Source organism: Martes martes, assembly GCF_963455335.1.
Source record: "Martes martes genome assembly, chromosome: 14".
Classification (NCBI taxonomy): Eukaryota; Metazoa; Chordata; class Mammalia; order Carnivora; family Mustelidae; genus Martes; species Martes martes.
Genome location: NC_137902.1, coordinates 74,337,169 through 74,356,010, shown reverse-complemented (window position 1 = coordinate 74,356,010; position 18,842 = coordinate 74,337,169). Strand labels below are relative to the sequence as shown.

At 40.8% G+C, this 18,842-nt stretch overlaps 1 protein-coding gene across 1 annotated transcript in view; it reads right to left on the bottom strand.

Annotated features, from left to right (window-relative positions):
- The window catches only part of LIPK (lipase family member K), a 32,352-nt gene extending 13,734 nt beyond the window's left edge, over positions 1 to 18,618 (bottom strand). The window contains exons 1-7 of the mRNA XM_080822470.1: positions 18,503 to 18,618; positions 13,150 to 13,293; positions 7,695 to 7,810; positions 5,458 to 5,572; positions 2,644 to 2,842; positions 1,409 to 1,518; positions 124 to 260 (exon numbers count right to left, since the gene is read on the bottom strand). Coding sequence (XP_080678596.1) covers positions 124 to 260; positions 1,409 to 1,518; positions 2,644 to 2,842; positions 5,458 to 5,572; positions 7,695 to 7,799 — 666 coding nt within the window. The 5' untranslated portion in view covers positions 7,800 to 7,810; positions 13,150 to 13,293; positions 18,503 to 18,618. The remainder of the gene's footprint in view (positions 1 to 123; positions 261 to 1,408; positions 1,519 to 2,643; positions 2,843 to 5,457; positions 5,573 to 7,694; positions 7,811 to 13,149; positions 13,294 to 18,502) is intronic.
- Positions 18,619 to 18,842: the final 224 nt, after the last annotated feature.

The window sequence follows — 18,842 nt, the reverse complement described above, 5'->3', positions numbered from 1 at the left end:
ATCTTACATCTGTGATAGTCTCAGAAGCTTGTAAAATGCCATTTTGTCTAAGGTTTTCTTCTCTTGAAATCAGTGAAAATAAGTTTTAGTTACTACAGATTTAAACTTGGAGGCATCACATACCTTGACTACTTCTCTGGAAAGAGTTTTGAATTTTTTCATAGGACTTTGGGTGTATTTCACCGTGATGACTGGAGCCAATGCAAAAAATATCTTAATCCTTTTAGCCAGCTCTGGATTGGTAGAGAATGCGATGAAGGCTGATGGGGAAGAACAGATTCTATAGATTTAAAACAATTCTTCATTCACCATAAATGAGAGCAAAGGAGGCATGTTAAAAGCAACAACAGCCACTACAAAAACAACTCAAAATAACTACCACTGGTAAGGAAAACTTTCCTAAACTTCTCAAGAAGAAAACTGGGTAATTCAAAATGCAGTGACTTTCCTGTCCTTGGAGAATTTAAGTCTCATAGTGCTACAGAAAGGGTTCAAACATCCACTGGGGGGCATGGCCAGGTGGACTCCAAGGGCCATTCTACCTTGACCATACTCTTTGGTATCAGACAATACTTGGCCCACAATTTTGGCTTCCCATTCACTAGCTGTGGCAAGTCTTAGTTTGCTCAAGCTGTAACTGTGGAAAACAGAATCCTCACAGGATGATTCTTTTGAATCACATATATATAAAACGGAAGGTATTCTTTGGCATTCTCACAATTGGGAAGGATTTTCAAATTCAGCCATTTGTAAAACATGGAGGATAATGGTCTCAAATGTTTCTAGGTTGCCATGAGAGATGGTACGTAAGATGCACAGCATCCAAAGACCTACTTTACACCAGAAACTTGGTTAGGATTCAGATGCAGAAAAGAGCCTGGTGGAGATGCTGTTAGTATTGTTGAGGTGTCTAGCTACACGGGAAGCAGGGCAGGGGGCGAAGTGCCTCATGCCATTGTCAACATGGCCCCATCTACCTCTAGCCTATCCCAGGGCCTCTGGGAACAAAAAGAAACAGTAATTATGGCATATGATTTCCACAGTTTGTAATTCTCTGATTTCTTTTTGGTGTCCTCATTTGACTGAAAGCTCTTTAAGGGAAAGACTGTATCATTTTTATCTTGGCCTTCCCTGCATCTAAACCAGCATCCAGCAACCGTGTGTGGTGTACACACACGTGAATAAGTCCCTCTCCCTCAGGCTTATCTGTCCATTTCCAAATTCAGTCCTGGGGCAGCAGAAATCCCTGGTGTCCTCCTCACTTTATTTACTCTCCAGAAACCAGAGGGAATGGTTTCCCAGGCCAAGTCCTCAAGCTTGAGACTGCATAGAGGGAAGAAGTCCTGACTTCTTTCATGAATCTGGAAGGTTCTCTGACACTTTCAGATCCCACCTGCCCCGAACATACCGATGGTGGTGCCTTGTGAATGGCCCACATAATAGAGTCGCTCTTGTCCAGTTTTCTCTACGATAAAATCGATTGTGGCCGGAAGGTCATAGCCAGCCATCTCGTCCACACTGCCAAAGAGAAAGAACAACAAAACTGGGAAAAGAAACCATCCATTGTCAGGCCTGCTATGTTTAGACACATTGATTGCAGGCATAAAGACATAGCTTTTATAGAACTTTTGGCATCTCGGCAAGTTTTGGGGATGTTCCCTTGATTGTAAAAGTCACATGGTAAAGAGACCAGAGCCAGAAAAATGTGCTTTGCAAAGGTCCAGAGAGGATTTTCCTGTAAGGCTCGTCATAGTACACTTAATTCTACGGCCATTTTACCAAACCCCCTTGAAAAGAACAATGCCTGGGATGCTTATTTTAAAAGCAGACTAAAGCAAGCAGATCTGCAGGCGTCAGCCCGGACAGATGGAATCAGAATTTCCAGGGAAGCGGCATGGTGATCTGCGTATTTATCAATCACATCAGCTGCTTTGCTGATGTAGCTGGGAAAATGCTCAGCTAGGGAATGATCATGGTACCTGTACTTGTGCCGTGACACGGTGGTACTGGGGTGAGGAGTGAGGAAATACCAAGAAAGGCATCAATGGGTTTAGTGGCCCATAAGGCATGCTTCTTAGTTCCTGGGCCAGAATGGGGGGGGGGGTCGTCCCTGGCTGCCGTGACTTGTAGAGCAGACCGTGCCCCAGGTGCTGTTGCTGGCAACTCTGCTCTCCCGTCAATCTGTGCTCTCAAGCTTTCTTTTTATTTCCCCAGGTCTCAGCCCCACCTCAAAATTTGGGCCTCAAAATTTGCACCTAGAACCTTGTTTCTGGTCCCATTTCTCCATCAATTTCCACTTGAGCAAGCACCCCATGTAAGCTTCCTTTGGGGTCCACAGTGGCCAAGTGATAGTCCTGGAATTAACCTTCCTAAAAATGATCTCTGCATTTGGATTTTTCTTTTTGCATGTATACTTTGTGCGCGCGCGCACACACACACACACACACCCCCCAGCAAGTGGGGTTTTTAAAACAAACAGCAATGCAGTGAATAAGGGTATTTCTCCAGAGCCTGGGTAGAGGAAGAAACGTTTGTTTCCTTCTTATGGATTCCACTGGGTTGTGTGTGCACAGAAAGGGGAAAACCCAAGGGTGTTCGCATCCATGAACAAGGTATACCTTTTATTAGGATGCAGCTCCTTACCTGAAGGCCCAGTATTCTCGAGATTTGGGTGAGAATTTCAAGTGTTTCCTGGACCAGGTGTTCCCCCGGCTGTTCCCCATCCACACATCATAACCGCGATCTGCCAGAAGGAAAGCCAGGCTGTTGTTCGGGAGGTTGCATATCCAGTTAGTGGCAGACGCGATTAAGCCGTGTTGCAGATACACGACGGGCCTCGCAGCTGAAACACACACGGGCAACAAGACTCTCATGTCCCCATGCCCTCAGGGTCTGCAGGGGAATCCTCTTTCCTGACTTCCTCCAGCAGAACAGAGGGCAAGGGATGGCATTTGGCACCTGGCACACCTGGCTTCGAGTCCTTTGTGAACGACTTACTTGGGCAAGTGATTTGTCTTCTTCTGTCTTGTTTTTCTCTTTGTAAAATTTGGATTATATATAATGTTTTACATTGTTCTGTGGGCACTGGAGTCAGGTTGTTCTTGCTCAAAGTTGATTCTGCTACACATTAACCCCTTGTGCCTCAGTTAACTTATCTGTATAATGGGCAGTGATAATAAATGCTATCTCCTAGTGTAGTCGTAAGAATTAAATTAGAATTAAAATACTTAGGGGCGCCTGGATGGCTCAGTCAGTTAGGTGTCTGCCTTTGGCTCAGGTCATGATCTCAAGGTCCTGGGATGGGGCTCTGTGTTGGGCTCTGCACTCAGTGTGTAGGGGGGGTGTCTGCTTCAGGATTCTTCCTCTTCTTCTCCACCCCCTTTCCCCGCACTTACCCTCTCTCACTCTCTCTCTAAAATAAATTAATAAATCTTTAAAAATACATAAAAGACTGTCCAGCATAATGAATCATTTCTCTCTTATTATTCATATCAATAACGTTTGCTATCTCATGGAGCATCTGACTACCAAACTAAATTTTTCTCGAAATAATAACAGAAACATTAAAAAGTGCCATTTGTGAATACTGACTGAGTGCCAGACACTAGGTTCAATTTTACACACGCCACATGGTCTCATTCACGTTGTCAGAAAGCTAAACAGCAAAAGGCAAGGTGTTCAGGGAAATGCTACACAACGTGAAATTGCAAAGTCCTCTTCACAATGTGGAACTGGGACAGCTTGATGAGGAAGAAGGTGAGGAAGTGGTGTTGAGACACAGACAAGAGAGAAAGTGAAAACGGTGTTCCTGTCTTTTACAAAGGGGTTGTAACTGTGCTGGTACCCAGGACCCCCTCAGCTCCCCTGGGCTGGACCAGCTCCCAGGGATCGGGCGGCTACACCGGGGTCCCAGAGAGCCTTCTGTCACCCAGACACAAGAAACTAAACTCTATGTTAATTCAGTCTACCTTTGGAGGAAAAGGAAAGAAGGGGTGTTACTAATTCTGCTCAGTTATTGCCAAAGAGCAGTCATAAGCCATAGCCCTCCCCACCTCTGGATCTTTTCACTGCAGAGTCAACTGTCCAGCTCGCACATTTCAGCAGCTAGCTGGCAAACCGAAATAAAAGTTTGGGCAGACAAAGTTCTCAATGACTATTTTCAAAGCTCATGGGGTTACCTAGAATCTAGATTTTTCTCTTTATACGATAAACCATTCTGATATTGGTAAGATTCATTATACAAGACTCCAAAGGATCAAAGGAGCTAAGATTTGAGAGAAGAAAGCAAATGGTTCTTGCCAGATGCATTCCCCCTTTCTCTATAGAGATCAGTCTGTGTTGTAGGGAGCTAGGACTGGCTCATTAATCAAGTTTAATTTTAGCACTAGTTGGGCCCAACTTAGGACGTCTGGGTGGCTCAGTCAGTTAAGCGTCTGCCTTCAGCTCGGGTCATGATCCCAGGGTCCTAGGATCGAGCATCCCACTGGGCTCCCGGCTCAGTGGGGAGTCTGCTTCTCCCTCTACCCTTACCCCCTGCTAATGAGTTCTCTCCCTCTCTCTCTTTCTCTCTGTCTTTCAAATACATAAATAAAATATAATCTTCTAAAAAATCGGGTCAGATTTACTTAAAACATGAAGTCCCAATGACTTAAGAAGAGAACTAATTACAAATGAAGTAAGTTGGAAAGCTGTCGGGATAGCTGAAGCAAAAGACAGTGATTATGTCCAAGCCTAGACTTGAGGAATACTGAAGTGGAGAGAAGTTTTCAGATGAGAGACAGATTGGAGGCAAAATTGGTAGATCTTGGCAACTCACTGCGTATAAGAAGTGATGGAGAAGAAAGCGTCAAGTTGACTCCTAGGGGTCTGGTTGTTAAGCCTGAAAAGGGTATCTCCAGAACAAGACCAAGTTTTCTTTCATGTTTTTTTGGAAGGAAAAAGTGATAGAGTATAAAAAGATTAAATAAATAGTATACAGTTAACCTTTGAACAACATGGGTCCACTTATACGTGGGTTTTTTTGATAAATCCAGTACAGTCCTATAAATGTATTTTCTATTCCTTATGATTTTCTTAACGTTTTCTTTTCTCTACCCCACTTCACTGTAAGAAGACAGTATATGATGCCTATAACAGACAAAGTATGTGTTAATTGACTATTTATGTTATTGATGAGGCTTTTGGTCAACAGTAGGCTATCAGTAGTTAAGTTTTGTGAGTTTTCAGCTGCTTGCAGTGGGGGTAGTGGTGTCCCTAACTCCCATGTTGTTTGATCCAACTGTGTCTCTAACTGCTTGAAAAACTCCAGAAGATTCTACAAGCAAAATGAAGCAAGACTGGTGGAGGTGATGAGTTTCTTATTTCAGAACAAAAGCTGCGCATCTGCTCTGCTTCTCTCAGCACCCCTAGAAATCTCTGTTGTGGGCATTCTTCCTTCCGTAACAAAATAAATCCTACTTGTTCTGGGACATCCTCTTCCATGAGGAATCCGGTAAATTCCCAGGACATATCCATCTTTGGTCACGACATCATACTCTTCACAAGGGTAACCCCAATAGGAAATAATCTGGCTCTGAAAAGAGAAGAGGAAAACAGACACAACCACGATGTCACCTCTCGGTTCGTATACCTACACTGCAATATAGCACTTTGAATTACACAACCTTCTGTTCAGCTAAGTACTGGGACAGAATGTAGCAGGAAAACCAGGATCACTTGAGGAGGATTTTAGAAGAAGGATGCATGCAAAGGCAGGGGAAGGCAAGGTAGGGTGACCATACCTCTTGGTTTGCCCAATCTGGTATTATTAATGCCACCTGGGTTCACTCTCAAAATGTTTGGAAAAAAAAAATTGTATGGTCATGGTTAGCTACTGAGGGAAGCCATGGGGGATTGTATAGGACCCCATGGCGGGTAAGAAGTGAGCTATGACTAGACAACCTTAAAGGAAGGTGGGAGAAAGTGGTCACCAGGCCCAGAATGAGATAGGTAGAAAGGGCCACATGGAGAAGAAGGAGACAGCCCACCTAAGGTGACCATATGGAGGGAACGAGGGCAACAAATTATCCGACCTCCCTTTTGTCCTTCTGATCTCCACTCAAGATTTCAATGGGCTGAACTGCACTGAAGTCAATGTCAAAGGAGCTTGTGGACCTAGGTCAGCTTCCTGAGCTGAGGGAAAGATGCAAAGAAGAGAGAGTGAACCCAAATGAAAGATACTTCCCGCACAGATACACAGGCAGGAGGGGAAATGCTGTTTGCTGGTCACCTTCTGCAGAAAGAGCGTGGTGTATATGTTCTGCTTTATTAATCCTTACAATGAGCCTTTGAGATGGGGTCGTACCCACTTACAACGGAGAGAACGGAGTGTCAGCGAGCTGCACAATCTATCTGAGATTGTACACTAGGAAGAGAGAAAGACAAAATTAAAGCATGAGGAAGTTTAGCTCCAAAGTGCATGGCTTTACCACGCACGGGATTACGCAGGTACCCATGCAAAGTGCACGGAAGACGTGCGGATGCATTTAAAGCAATGGTTATGAGCCTAGACTCTAGAGACAAACCACATGGCATTGAAAGCTAGCTCTTTCTCTTAGCTGTGCAACTCCGGACGACTTATTTAACCCTTTTGTCCCTCAACTGTAAAATAAAAACAATACTGGTATCTCTTTACAGACTTGTGCTGAGGACTTTACATAAAGTATCTAGAACAGTGCCTGGCATCCAGCAAGTGCCCTGGAGATGTTTATTATTCTCATTATCTTTATAGAACAATTACGAACCCCAAAGCACCCAGACCAGGAAGGAAGAGAATGTGTGTGAATATGAGAGAAAGAGGGAAATTTCCATATGAAGACATATAGTCACGGACTGTGAGGTCAGCCGTGTAGGAGGTTAGGGGTGCCTGCTGCTCACCATGCGGAGAGGAACAACAGGACACACTAACTAGACACTGTGACAGTTTCATTCTTCTTAAAGTCCTAACACAGCCTTGACATGGGTGAGGACATCAATGGTGCAGAATGTGTGCAAGAGTATGGAGCAACCGACTGGAATGAAGACTATGGTGGAAACTGGTCATTTGCTTTCCTTCCTTCTTTTCTTCCTTCCTCCTTCCCGTCCCTTCCCTTTCTACCTTTCTTCCTTTCTCTTTTCTATTCTTTTCTTTCTCTCTCTTCCTTCCTTCCTCTCTCCCTCCTCCTTCTTTCTTCTCCTTTTTTGACTAGCACTGTTCCATTCCACTCTATTCCATTCCACCTCTGGTATAAATTTCCGTATTTTAAGATACTTTCAGTTATAAACAACAGAAACCATGTCTGGCTTATTAAACTAAGAAAAACACTGAAACAGCTCACGAATTAAGGAAATGACTTTAGAAAGAACTTCAGGGAGAATGCAGAGATACTCTTTGGAGGTCGTCAGTGTGAACTCATGGAACTGTTCTTCAGGAAACCACCATCAGACGGTAGCTCAAACCACCAGGAAAGGGAATATCACTGCCCCAACTTGGCTCAAATCTTTAAAAGTTTAGATTAGCAACTTCCAGACCTGGTTAGCCCATGCCAGGGAACAGGGGCGCGAACACAGATTTAGTCAATGCAGAACTGGTTGCAGACAAGCACACCAATTAGATCTAAAATGATGGTACATTAATGATTTCTTATCTTAATGTTTGTTCTTCATGAAGGACTTACAATATTCATATTAGCTTCAGGATTTGTGATACTTCCTTTCTTGTGATAACCATATACAGGTCCAAGAAGAAGCATCCAGTATGCTGTTGCTAAAAGCTGCCGCATTTGGGGTCTGCCTGGGAAAGGAAATATTAATATATTTGTCATCAGAGAGAATGCTACAAGTGAACTTTGTGTAATCCTTCTGTAATACGAACTGCAGGAGAGAGTAGAAACATGATTCTAGGTTGTGCTTTAGCAAGCAATAAACTTAATGCTCAAGACTAATTCCAAGAAAAATCTGAAATTATGAATCTTTAGTAAGAAAAGAAAGAAGGAAGGAAGGAAGGAAAGAAGGAAGGAAAGCATAAACATCAAATAAGTCTCCACTATACAGCTGGACAAAAGAAGGGAATGTAGAATTTGCAGAGAAAGAAAGATAGTGGCCAATATATTCATAAACCACATTCAATATCTCTAGTTATCAAATGAATTAATTCCTTTTTTTCTGATCATAGGAGTAAGCACTGGCACAACCTTTACGGAGAGAAATTTATTACCATGACTTACAAATTTTAAAATATTCATACTTTTCACTCAGTGATTCGTTTTCAGCAGTCTATCCAAAGGAAAAATAATATACATAATAATAAAGAAATAAATATTATAAAATCACTCCTGATTATATATCTTAATATAGAGAAATTTACCAACTAAGAGATTGATAAAATAAATTATGGGCGAGGAAGAATGGTATTATCCACCCACCAAGTACAATGTTTATAGGTGTTATGTGAAATCTCTGTTATATAATATTAAGGGAAAAGCAATGTGAATTGTGCACATATGTTGAGCCCAATGAAAAAAAAAACGACAAAGAGAGAAAAAAGGCTGTTCCCTGCCAAACCCCACATGATTGACCCTAAGACCTGACCTTGACTGCCCACTGCACGTACCCATCCACATTAGCCCCACATTTTCCTTAAGTTCTTTTTTACAGCCTATCTAACCCAGGGGGAAAAAACAAACTATGATGGGTACATTATTCTATGACAGAAACCGAAACTACACCCCTCCAGCAGTAACTATCGCCAAGAGGAAGAGCTCCGGTCGCCCAGAGCACCCTAACCGGTGTGAGCTTAAACCCGGACTCACGCCTGCGCAGATGGACGGTGGAGTGCCCCGGTTGCCTCTAGCTCCTTATAACCCTAAAATCTCCATCCAAGGAGGGGCACAAGCTTATTTACACAACGTGCAATATATGTGCAGGAAGGTTCCTCAGTGCGGACGCTCAACCTCATCCCTGCCTCTAGTAGGTCCGACAAGGCTCCTGTATTTAAATCACCCTGTATCGTCACCCTGAGTAAAAGGAACCCATCCACTCTTGCGCAGGGGTCCCAGCTTTGGGAGTTATTATTCCCCGCGATCTCCTTATTTGCTGCAAATGACGTTTTCTTTGTGCGACAACACACCTGGTGTAGTTTCTCTCTGTGACTCACCAAGCAGCAAACTCAACGTTAGTTCAGGTGCATAAACACCAAATTTTAATTACGGTTATATCTGGATGGTGAGTATTTGGGTGATTATTGTCTCATCTCATTTTTCTGGACTTTCCATTCTTTATATATATTTTTTTAATATCCAGTATTACTTTGTCATAAAAAAGAAGTTACTTTTCAAATAGAAAATTCTCAGAATGGGGTGCCTGGGTGGCTCAGTGGGTTAAAGCCTCTGGCTTCGGCTCAGGTCATGATCCCGGGGTCCTGGGTTCGAGTCCCACGTCGGGCTCTCCGCTCCACGGAGAGTCTGCTTCCTCCTCTCTGCATGCCTCCCTGCCTACTTGTGATCTCTCTCTCTCTCTCTCTCTCTGTCAAATAAATAAATAAGTAAAATCTTTTAAAAAAAAAAGAAAATTCTTAGAATGGTGGGGGAGAAAAGATGATTATATTCCCCATTTGGCTTTGAAACCACTTAAGTTTAAAAGAAACAAGCAAGGAAAGGATCGCAGAAATAACACAGGGGGACACTTTGCAGGATGGAGAGTCTTCGATTCAAGACACTGAGGTCCATCACCACTGCGGACTGCCTCTCCTGTGTGTGCTGGGACCTTGGATCAGGTCATTTCTTTGTGACTATCAGCAAGACCACATTTCCCAGAATTTTCAATAATTTAATATAAAAGTCTACAAGCTAACAAACTAATTCAAAAGACGTCGGTCACCTTGCCGCTTCCTCATTCCTGGCCCTCTGGTAAAAAAATGGGAAAACTTCTTTATTCAAGAGAAGGAGAAATGACTCATCATTTCTGCACACCATCTCAAAGGGTTTGCTTTTTTTTTTTTTCCTGTCTCTCAGTATCTTCCTCTTTCCCTCCCGTCTTCCCTCCTTTTCTTTCCTTCTTTTTCCTTCTCTCTACGTCATTCTCTTTTTCCCTTCTGCCCTCCTTCCCTTCTCTGTAGCAGGAAGAACCACATCAGCATTTGGGTTTTTAAGGGCTTTTAGGGGCGCCCGGGTGGCTCAGTTGGTTAAGCCTCTGACTCTTAATTTTGGCTCAGGTCATGATCTCATGTGGTGGGATCGAGCCCCACCTCGGGCTCAGCAGGAAGTCTGCTTGAGGTTCCTCTCTCCCCCCTCCCCCCCCCTACAATAAATAAGTAAATAAACTCTTAAAAAAATAATGGGCTTTTAAATAGGACTGTTCTCTCTGAGGCCAATAAACAGAACTGAAAAGTGGAAACTGCATGAATAAATCAGATTTAGATACCCACAAAGGCTGTAATTAGGCCGAACAGGTGCTGTGGTTAATGAGAAGAGGAAACAAACTTTGGCTCAAATGACTCACAGTGTGGAGTCTGGAATAATAAAAACACGCTGTCTGAAATAATCAGGAATTAGTCTGAGGATGCTGTAATGTAGTTTTACAAGCATTCTATCTATTCACTGTTACCAGAATTCAGGCCATTAATAGGTGGCACTTGGCAGGTCTACAATATGGATTTGCTGAATAAATGTGAGAATGGTAAGCAAGTAAATGTAAATTACTTGCATTTTTAGAGGTTGTTGTCATTGCTGGTTTCAACTCTTTCAGCTGAAAATATTACTGAAATGTACATTTCTTATCTATTTAAAAAGTAAGAAAAGAAAATCTGATTTTAACTGAGAGAGTTCAGTTGGTATACTTTCCTTCCTGATGAATTGTTCTTAATCTTCTGAGTGGATCCTTGGTAGCCAAGATTATTAGAAGAACATGGAAATTAATCAAATTAGCAAATAAGAGATCAGTTTCAAAACTGGAAAATAGATTTGACAAAGCTCAACTCCTCTTCCTAACCAAAACTTGTCAGCAAAGTAGAAATAGAAATTCCTCAATTAGTTGAAAGACTCTGATGAAAAATCTTCCAACTGCAATTATAATCAACAGTAAAATACAGAATATTTTCACCTTAAGAATGGGACAAAAGACAGGGTATGTGCTCTGATCACATCTATGCAGCATGGCACAGCAGGTGTCATTAAATAAAATAGAGTGAAAAGAAGGGAAAAACAAAACCAAAAAGCAGAAAAAGGTGGGAAAGTAGAAGTGAAAAGGTCTTTGCAAAGGACATGATAGTGCATTTAGAAAATCCTAATCTGCACAAAAATTACTAGATATCATGAGTAAATGCAGAGAAGTATCAGAACACAAGGTCAACATAAAAATAAGCAATGGTTTATCTTATGCTAACAAAAGAATGTTTACAAAACAAAAATTTTAAAATATAAGTTAAATGACATAAAAAACAAAAATCTTAAGTAACAGCTTTAACAAAAGACCAGCAAAATCTTCACACTGAAAACTGCAAAACTTGAAGAAACCTAAATGAGTGGAGAGATATTACCTACTTTATACATAAAAGACTCCATATTTCTAAGCTGTCAGTTCCCAAGTTGAACTATAAATGGATTAAGTTCCAGGGACAATTCGGGCAGACTTCTTAATAAAAAATGACAAGCTGATTTTAACATTTATATAGAAATATAAAGACCCTGTAATAGCCTAAGCTACTTTAAAAAAGAATAACAAAGTTGGAGGACTTATATACAATTTCACTGCAATCAAGACAATGTGGTATTGGCAAAAGGATTGAGGAAGATCCATTAAAAGAACAGAGTACAAAAAAAAAAAAAAGAGCAGAGTACACAGAAATAGACCAAATTATATGTAATCAAATAGCTTCTGACAGATGCTCTAATGAAGTTCAATGAGAAGAGAAAAACGTTTTCAGTAGTTATTTCATTGGAGCAACTGGATATAAATTTTGAAAAAAAAAAACAACTTGCTACATTTCTTAAACCAGACATAAAATATACTTGAGATGTATTGCAAATAAAAAAGTGAAAACTGAACTACAAAGCTCTTAGAATAAGGCAGAAGATAACATCTTTACAAATTTGGGATAGATAACTCATTACAAAAGAAAAAATATTATAAATGAGTGTTTCTTTAAATATCATAAACAAGTTTTTCTTAAAATAAACTTCTGGTCATCAACAACACCATTAAGAAAATAAAAAGGTAAATCACAGACCACATGAAAACATTTCAATTGATATCTGGTTTATAAAGTACGTATGTGTACGATTTTTCAAGATTTAAGTAATAATAAGTAACAATTATATTTAAAATTAGCAAAATACTTGGATGGTTACTTCACGAAAGGATATATGAAGAGCCGATAAACACACAAAAAAGATGTTCAATATTGTTAGTCATCAGAAAAATGCCAATTAAAATCCTTATGAGCTACTACTGCACACCCACTAGATTGGCTAACATTAAAAAGACCAGCAATAGGGGTGCCTAGGGGGTTCAATGAGTTCAGAAGCCAGCTCTTGGTTTCAGCTCAGGTCATGATCTCAGAGTCCTGGGATCGAGCCCTACATTGGACTCCCCACTGGGCATGGAGCCTGCTTGGGCTTCTCTCTCTTTCTCCTTCTGTCCTTCCCCTCCCCCCCCCCCAAATAAATAAATCTTTAAAAACAAACAAACCAAACTGATAATAGTAAATAGTGGAGAGAAGGAGGAGCAATCAGATCGCTCATACATTGCTGAGGGGAGTTTATAATATTACAACTGTCAAAACTGGCAATTTCTTAAAACCCTATGACTGCAATTCCTTATTTAAGTAGTTGCTCAAGATAAAAGAAAATACAGGTCTATATAAAAATTTGTTTACAAACTTGTTTCTTGAAGCTTCTTCAGAATAGTGAATCACTGAATGTGATTCAGTGATGTGATGGACACCAAAAGCTTCTTCAGAATAGTGAATCACTGAATGTGATTCAGTGATGTGATGGACACCAAATGTCCATCAATATTAGAAGGGATACACAATTAGATTACATTTATATAGTGCTACTCATTGACACATACAGCATCGATAAATCTCACAAACGTTTGCTGAGTGAAAGAAGCCAAGCACAAAAGAACACTTACTTGATAATTCTTTCTCTATGAAGATCAAGAACAGGTAAAATGAGGGGCTCCTGGCTGGTTCAGTCGGTGGAGCATATGACTCTTGATGGCAGCGCTGTGAGTTCGAGCCCTGCGTTGGGTGTAAAGATGATTTCAAAACAAAATCTAAGGAGAAAAAAAAGAACAGGTAAAATAAATGTGTTGGAATAGAAAAAACAGCAGTGTTTGGTGGTGGCATTGACTGGGAAGGTACAAGAGCTTCTGGGTGATGACAGTGCTCTATATCTTGATCAGAATGATTGTCAAGACTCACCAAACTGCTCACCTAAGATTTGTGCATTTTTATTGTATATAATTACAACTCGATTAAAAAAAACTGGAAACTATGTTGCAAAGCAGGTGTTCTCAATGATTACTGGTTCTGGAGTAAATTAGTGCATGTCAGTTGGTAAACAACATTGCTACGTTTGCCAGGACTTCTTTGTACAATTCATACCTTATGTCCCGGAGGTTCCACTCGATGAATAGATATTAAGAGAATATGTCTTTCACTTTGAAGGTGGGGCTGGGGGGGGCATCTTTTTTACAAAGTTGTTTTCAGGCTTGTTATTTGAATTAAAAAAAACTTCAAAACAGATGCTCGATTGAAAAGGGCTGCTTAAATAAAATGTAATATGTTAATTAAATATATTAGATGATTAAATATTGTAGAGAAAAACCATGAAAATGTTCCTGAAAACTACATAATAACATGAAGACACACTTAGGATATTACATTAAGTGAGAGAAAAATTGTCAGGAGGAAGAACTGCACATACCAGTGGTCTTCACTCCAGGATATGAGATGACTTTCCAGGAAATATGTAGGCATGTAAATAGTTTTTTAAAAAATCAAGATTATAGATCTTTGACTCCTGTATATTCTTTCCTAAAACTGATATGACCTGAGAATTTCTAACTTCAAGCTGGTTCCCCTTTTTGAAGTCCACAAAGGGAAGGTCCACCTGTCCCATCTCCCGAATCCTAGCACCACAAATCGTGCAGAGGAACACTTGACAATATCAACATTGGTATTGGCCAAAGCATTGCTGATAAGGTAGCACTCTTTTTCCAAGGGCAAGTTACCTCTGCAAATGTGTTGGTTTTTAATTCTTTGATTTCAAAAAATTGGAAAAAAATCTACTTGGCTTGTCAGGAGGTCAATCATTAAAAATAATTTTTGTGGATGCATTACCATCTGATTTGTGACAGCTTCAGAAAGAATTCAAGGAACTGAGTAACACTATATAAACATGGTTTTCCAGCACTTACATCTGTTGAATAAATGGAAAACAATTGATGCTGAATTTTGTTTCATCTGTTAATAAAGAATCATCCTCACTGGGTGTATGGATTAAAAAGAGAAATTCCTTTCATGTTGTTACAAGATTCATTCCTAATAAAATTTGGTTTTAATGCTTAATAATTATTCATTAAACCTTTAATATATTTATGATCCTTTGATTACATGCTAATGAAAATGACAATGGCAAGTCATTAAAAATTAAAAGAAAATGCAGCTTTATGATCAGAAAATGAAAACAATTTTAATTTCAATGCATTTCCACTGTTTCAGCTGCAGAGAAGAAACACGAATTGATCAATAAAAGACTTTTTAAGCATACAACTACTCTTGGATATATATTTATAGAAATATATAAAGCACCTGAAGAAAAAAAGTGGAATGGGAATATGAATTCAAGGAACAAACACAAGATATAATCTTTTAATCCATTAAATAAGAGATGTTTTTTCAAAGGAGGATATTAAGTTTCAAATCACATTCTATTGGGTATATTTTTTAAATTGTGTAATAATTTCAATTTAAACTGTCTACAATAAAGGGCACCTGGGTGGCTCAGTGGATTAAGCCTCTGCCTTCAGCTCAGGTCATGATCTCAGGGTCCTGGGATCAAGCCCTGCATCAGGCTTTCTGCTTGGTGGGGAGCCTGCTTCCCACCTCGCTGCCTGTCTCTCTGCCTACTTGTGATCTCTGTCTATCAAATAAATAAATAAATAAATCTTAAAAAAAAAGAATTACCTAAACTGTCTAAAATATGCCTTAAGGTGCATCCCTTGCAATCATTTAAAATTATGGTAGGGGAGCCTGGGTGGCTCAGTGGGTTAAGCCTCTGCTTTCGGCTCGGGTCATGATCTCGGGGTCCTGGGATCGAGGCCTGCGTCAGGTTCTCTGCTCAGAGGGAGGCTACTTCCGCCTCTCTCTCTGCCTGCCTCTCTGCCTACTTGTGATCTCTCTCTGTCAAATGAATAAATTAAAAAAATCTTTAGAAATAGAAATAAAATTACGATAAAAACAATTTTATGTCAACCTACAAATTTGTACATATTTATGGAGTTTTGCACAATTTGGGGCAATAGAGGGAAAAACAATTTTTAAGCAAATTACAGATATATTTTTAAATATATACTTTCAAAAGATCTCAAAAAAATAAACCAAAAAGTATGATCTTCAAAGAGACTGGAAGGATTATTCCAAAATGATAATGATTATATTTGGATTCTAGGAATAAACACTTCCCCTCTTCTGCTACTTACTGGTTATACATTTTTCCTCGATGACTTTATTATATTGAATTACGCTTGTAATATAAATATACTTAAGACATTTAGAAATAATTAGGTATAAATTTAAACCCAATGACCTCTGAGTAAATACCCTAGTGATGTGGGAGACAAACGCAGAAGAAAAATGACTAAATTTCCCTACTACTTACAGCCCATTGTCAAATCTTTGAAACAGGACTGCCTGGGCAACAGGCAATCTTAGCCTTGACCCCCAGGATCCTGCAAGTCTACCTTAACATAAAAAAATTCCTTCGGAAACTTCCTTTATCTCTACCCCCAAGATATATGTTGGCAATCGTCTCCCAAGTGTATGACCCACCGAACATCTGAAGGGTCTCATTGAGTGAGGGACAGGCGGGGCTAGGGAGGGAGAGGTAGGTAGGGGGCTATAGGGTCAGGCCCACAGAAATCCCAGAAATGCTGAGGTGTAACAAAACCATAGATAAGGGAGCAAACCAGACCACCCTGCCCTGAGCCTCGGAGGTGGGGTCCTTTTGTGGCAGTCACACTGTGACCAGACCCCAAAGAAGTAAGCCCTTAAACATGCTATCACCAGCTCTCACTCAAAACAAGACATCACAGCAATGGTAAGGTCACAAGCTCCCGGGTCAGTTCCAAATAAAAGATTGTGGATGGAGGCCCACAGTGACAACCCAGTGAGGGACCCCTCTCACTCCTGAGAGCTTTTTCTGTATCTTTGCTTAATAAAACTCTGCTTTGTTTTCTCCAACACAATGAGACAAGAGCCTCACTCTGCTGCTTCACTAGAAGTCTTCTGAGGGGGCAAAGCTGACAAGTTTTAGTATTTCTATTTTGTAATAACCATATCAGCAGCTCCCTATCCCCCCTCACTTTTTGTTGATTACAGGATTTGGGGCAGTGATGCCAATGACTGTGTTGGCCGGAAGACTGTTGTCTGTCAGTGAAGACGTTTTGGTGTTTGCCACACTTTCCCTTTTTATCCGACATATTCTATCCAAAACCAATGGGGCCTTTACAAAAATTTAAATTCTGTCTCATCCTTTCCTGAGCGTCCTCCACAAAGCTCTGATATTCTTATCTCTTACCAAAGAAGTGTGACTCACAAGGCTGAATCACTATTTAGCAACCGGGTTAATCAGAATCTGGATCCAATCTGGTTCTCTGTTTCCTGAAGTCCTCCACCCAGAGTGAAAGAGGGAATGGGGAAGAGTGAGGACATTATTATCAACAAGTGAATGGGAGGAAATCATTACACAACAGGACATCCAGGCCTGCAAATCTGGGATGTGAGGATTAGCATTTCGTGTGAAAGGAAGAAGGACTCCTGAAGCTTTGACAGGATCTTCAAATGGGGTTGAGAGGCTAATAGCTCTGGGCGTCAAGGCCAGGGGAATCCCAACAGAAAAGACTTTCATATCTTCCTTATCCATTCGTCTGTTGAAGGGCCTGGTGGTGGGTATTATGGAGGGCACGTAACACAGGGAGCACGGGGTGTGGTGCATAAACAATGAATCTTGGAACACTGAAAAAAATAAAATAAAATTAAAAAAAAAAAAAGACTTTCAGGCCGTATGGGGAATAAAATGCTCAAGGGGAAAAGGAAAAAGAGCAAACACTAGAGGGCAATGTATTTTCACGTCTCTTCTACTATGTTGAGGACAAAGCCCTTGAACTCTGGAAAACCGTTGCATCAAAATTTATAAAAAGATAACAAAGGAGGAGCTGTGGAAGAGATAATTCTTTTATGAAGTAAAGGAGACATAGAATAGGTCAGTGAAGGAACACTAAAGCTGGTTGTGTTAGAGTAAAATGACTCCTTTGACGCCATTTTCCTATCCCCCGTTAGCTCCACAGGGTGTCATATTTCTGGTCTGAAGTGTTAAGTGAGCTCAGGGGATTCTACATTCGAACAACTGTCTTTTTCCAAACATGAAAGTCTGGTAACAACTTTCTTGTTTCTGAAAACAGAGAATAAAAGACAGGGATATTGTAAAAGCAAGAAAATAAACCTTTGGCTTTGACGTGTAGACTGAGAGGACCATCATTTCATCTCTGATTCCCGGGGGGTTCACACAGGTCTGCAATTATGAGGGCTGGAGGAGCACTTGACTCTTATATCTGCATTCATAGGAACCACTTTTTCACTCCTTGCCCAGTGAGGCTACTCATTACAAAGCAACAGAAAGGGAGAATGACACGTCCTCACATATTGTTGGAAGAATGTTCATAATTTCCATAAGTAAGAATGTCACTTAGTACAGCAACGCCAGCCAGTCACTTGGCCCCACATTCTCCCACAGGTGACCCTGCTTTTAAGAAGGAATATTCATGCTCAAGGCCATTGGAAGGAGACAATAAAGGCTTTTTGAAAATTCCAAAAAATTTGAAAACATTATCCAAACATTCTTTCCCAAACCCCTAGATGCACAATCCAAGAGAATGGTCTCTGAAATCCATGAAATCTGCCACTTGCCTTTTCCAGCTGTGGACTTACAATACCTCCTCCTGAGGAGACTCAAATATAGATACGTCTCCTATCCAAATGCTACAGCTTTCTGGAACTCGCTATGACATTCTCTCAGGAAAACTCTGCATCCTGTCTTCTCGGTGGTCCCATCATACCTGCATTATCTCTTGCTTCATGAGGTAGAAACAAATACAACATTCCTCACCAACATATGGTATTTCTGTGCCTCCAAATATTTCCCAAGTCTCATTGAACTACTAGGACCCAGGCTCTGCAAATAGATCAGTAGTCATTACCTACCCGATCCCTGAAGTCTCTGGGACAAAGGGGTCTGCTGTCTTCAAGCCCTGGGAGCTTCTGATGGATTCCAGCTCCTTCCAGCAGCAGTTGCCAGGAGAACATGCTCTGTTCCAGCCAGCCAGGGAGATGTCGCAACCAGAAACTTCTCAACTCGAGGCAGATTAATCATGGCTTCAAATATGACAGAGGCCGCCCAGGCAACCTTGTCAGGTGAGTTCTTAGCTGGGCAGAAAAAAGAAGTATGAATGGACTAAAACCTTGCTCCTGCCAAGCCGGTCCCCGGGTTCTGTGCCTCAAGGGTCAGATGGATTGGAAACTTCTCAGCAGAACACAGACTCTC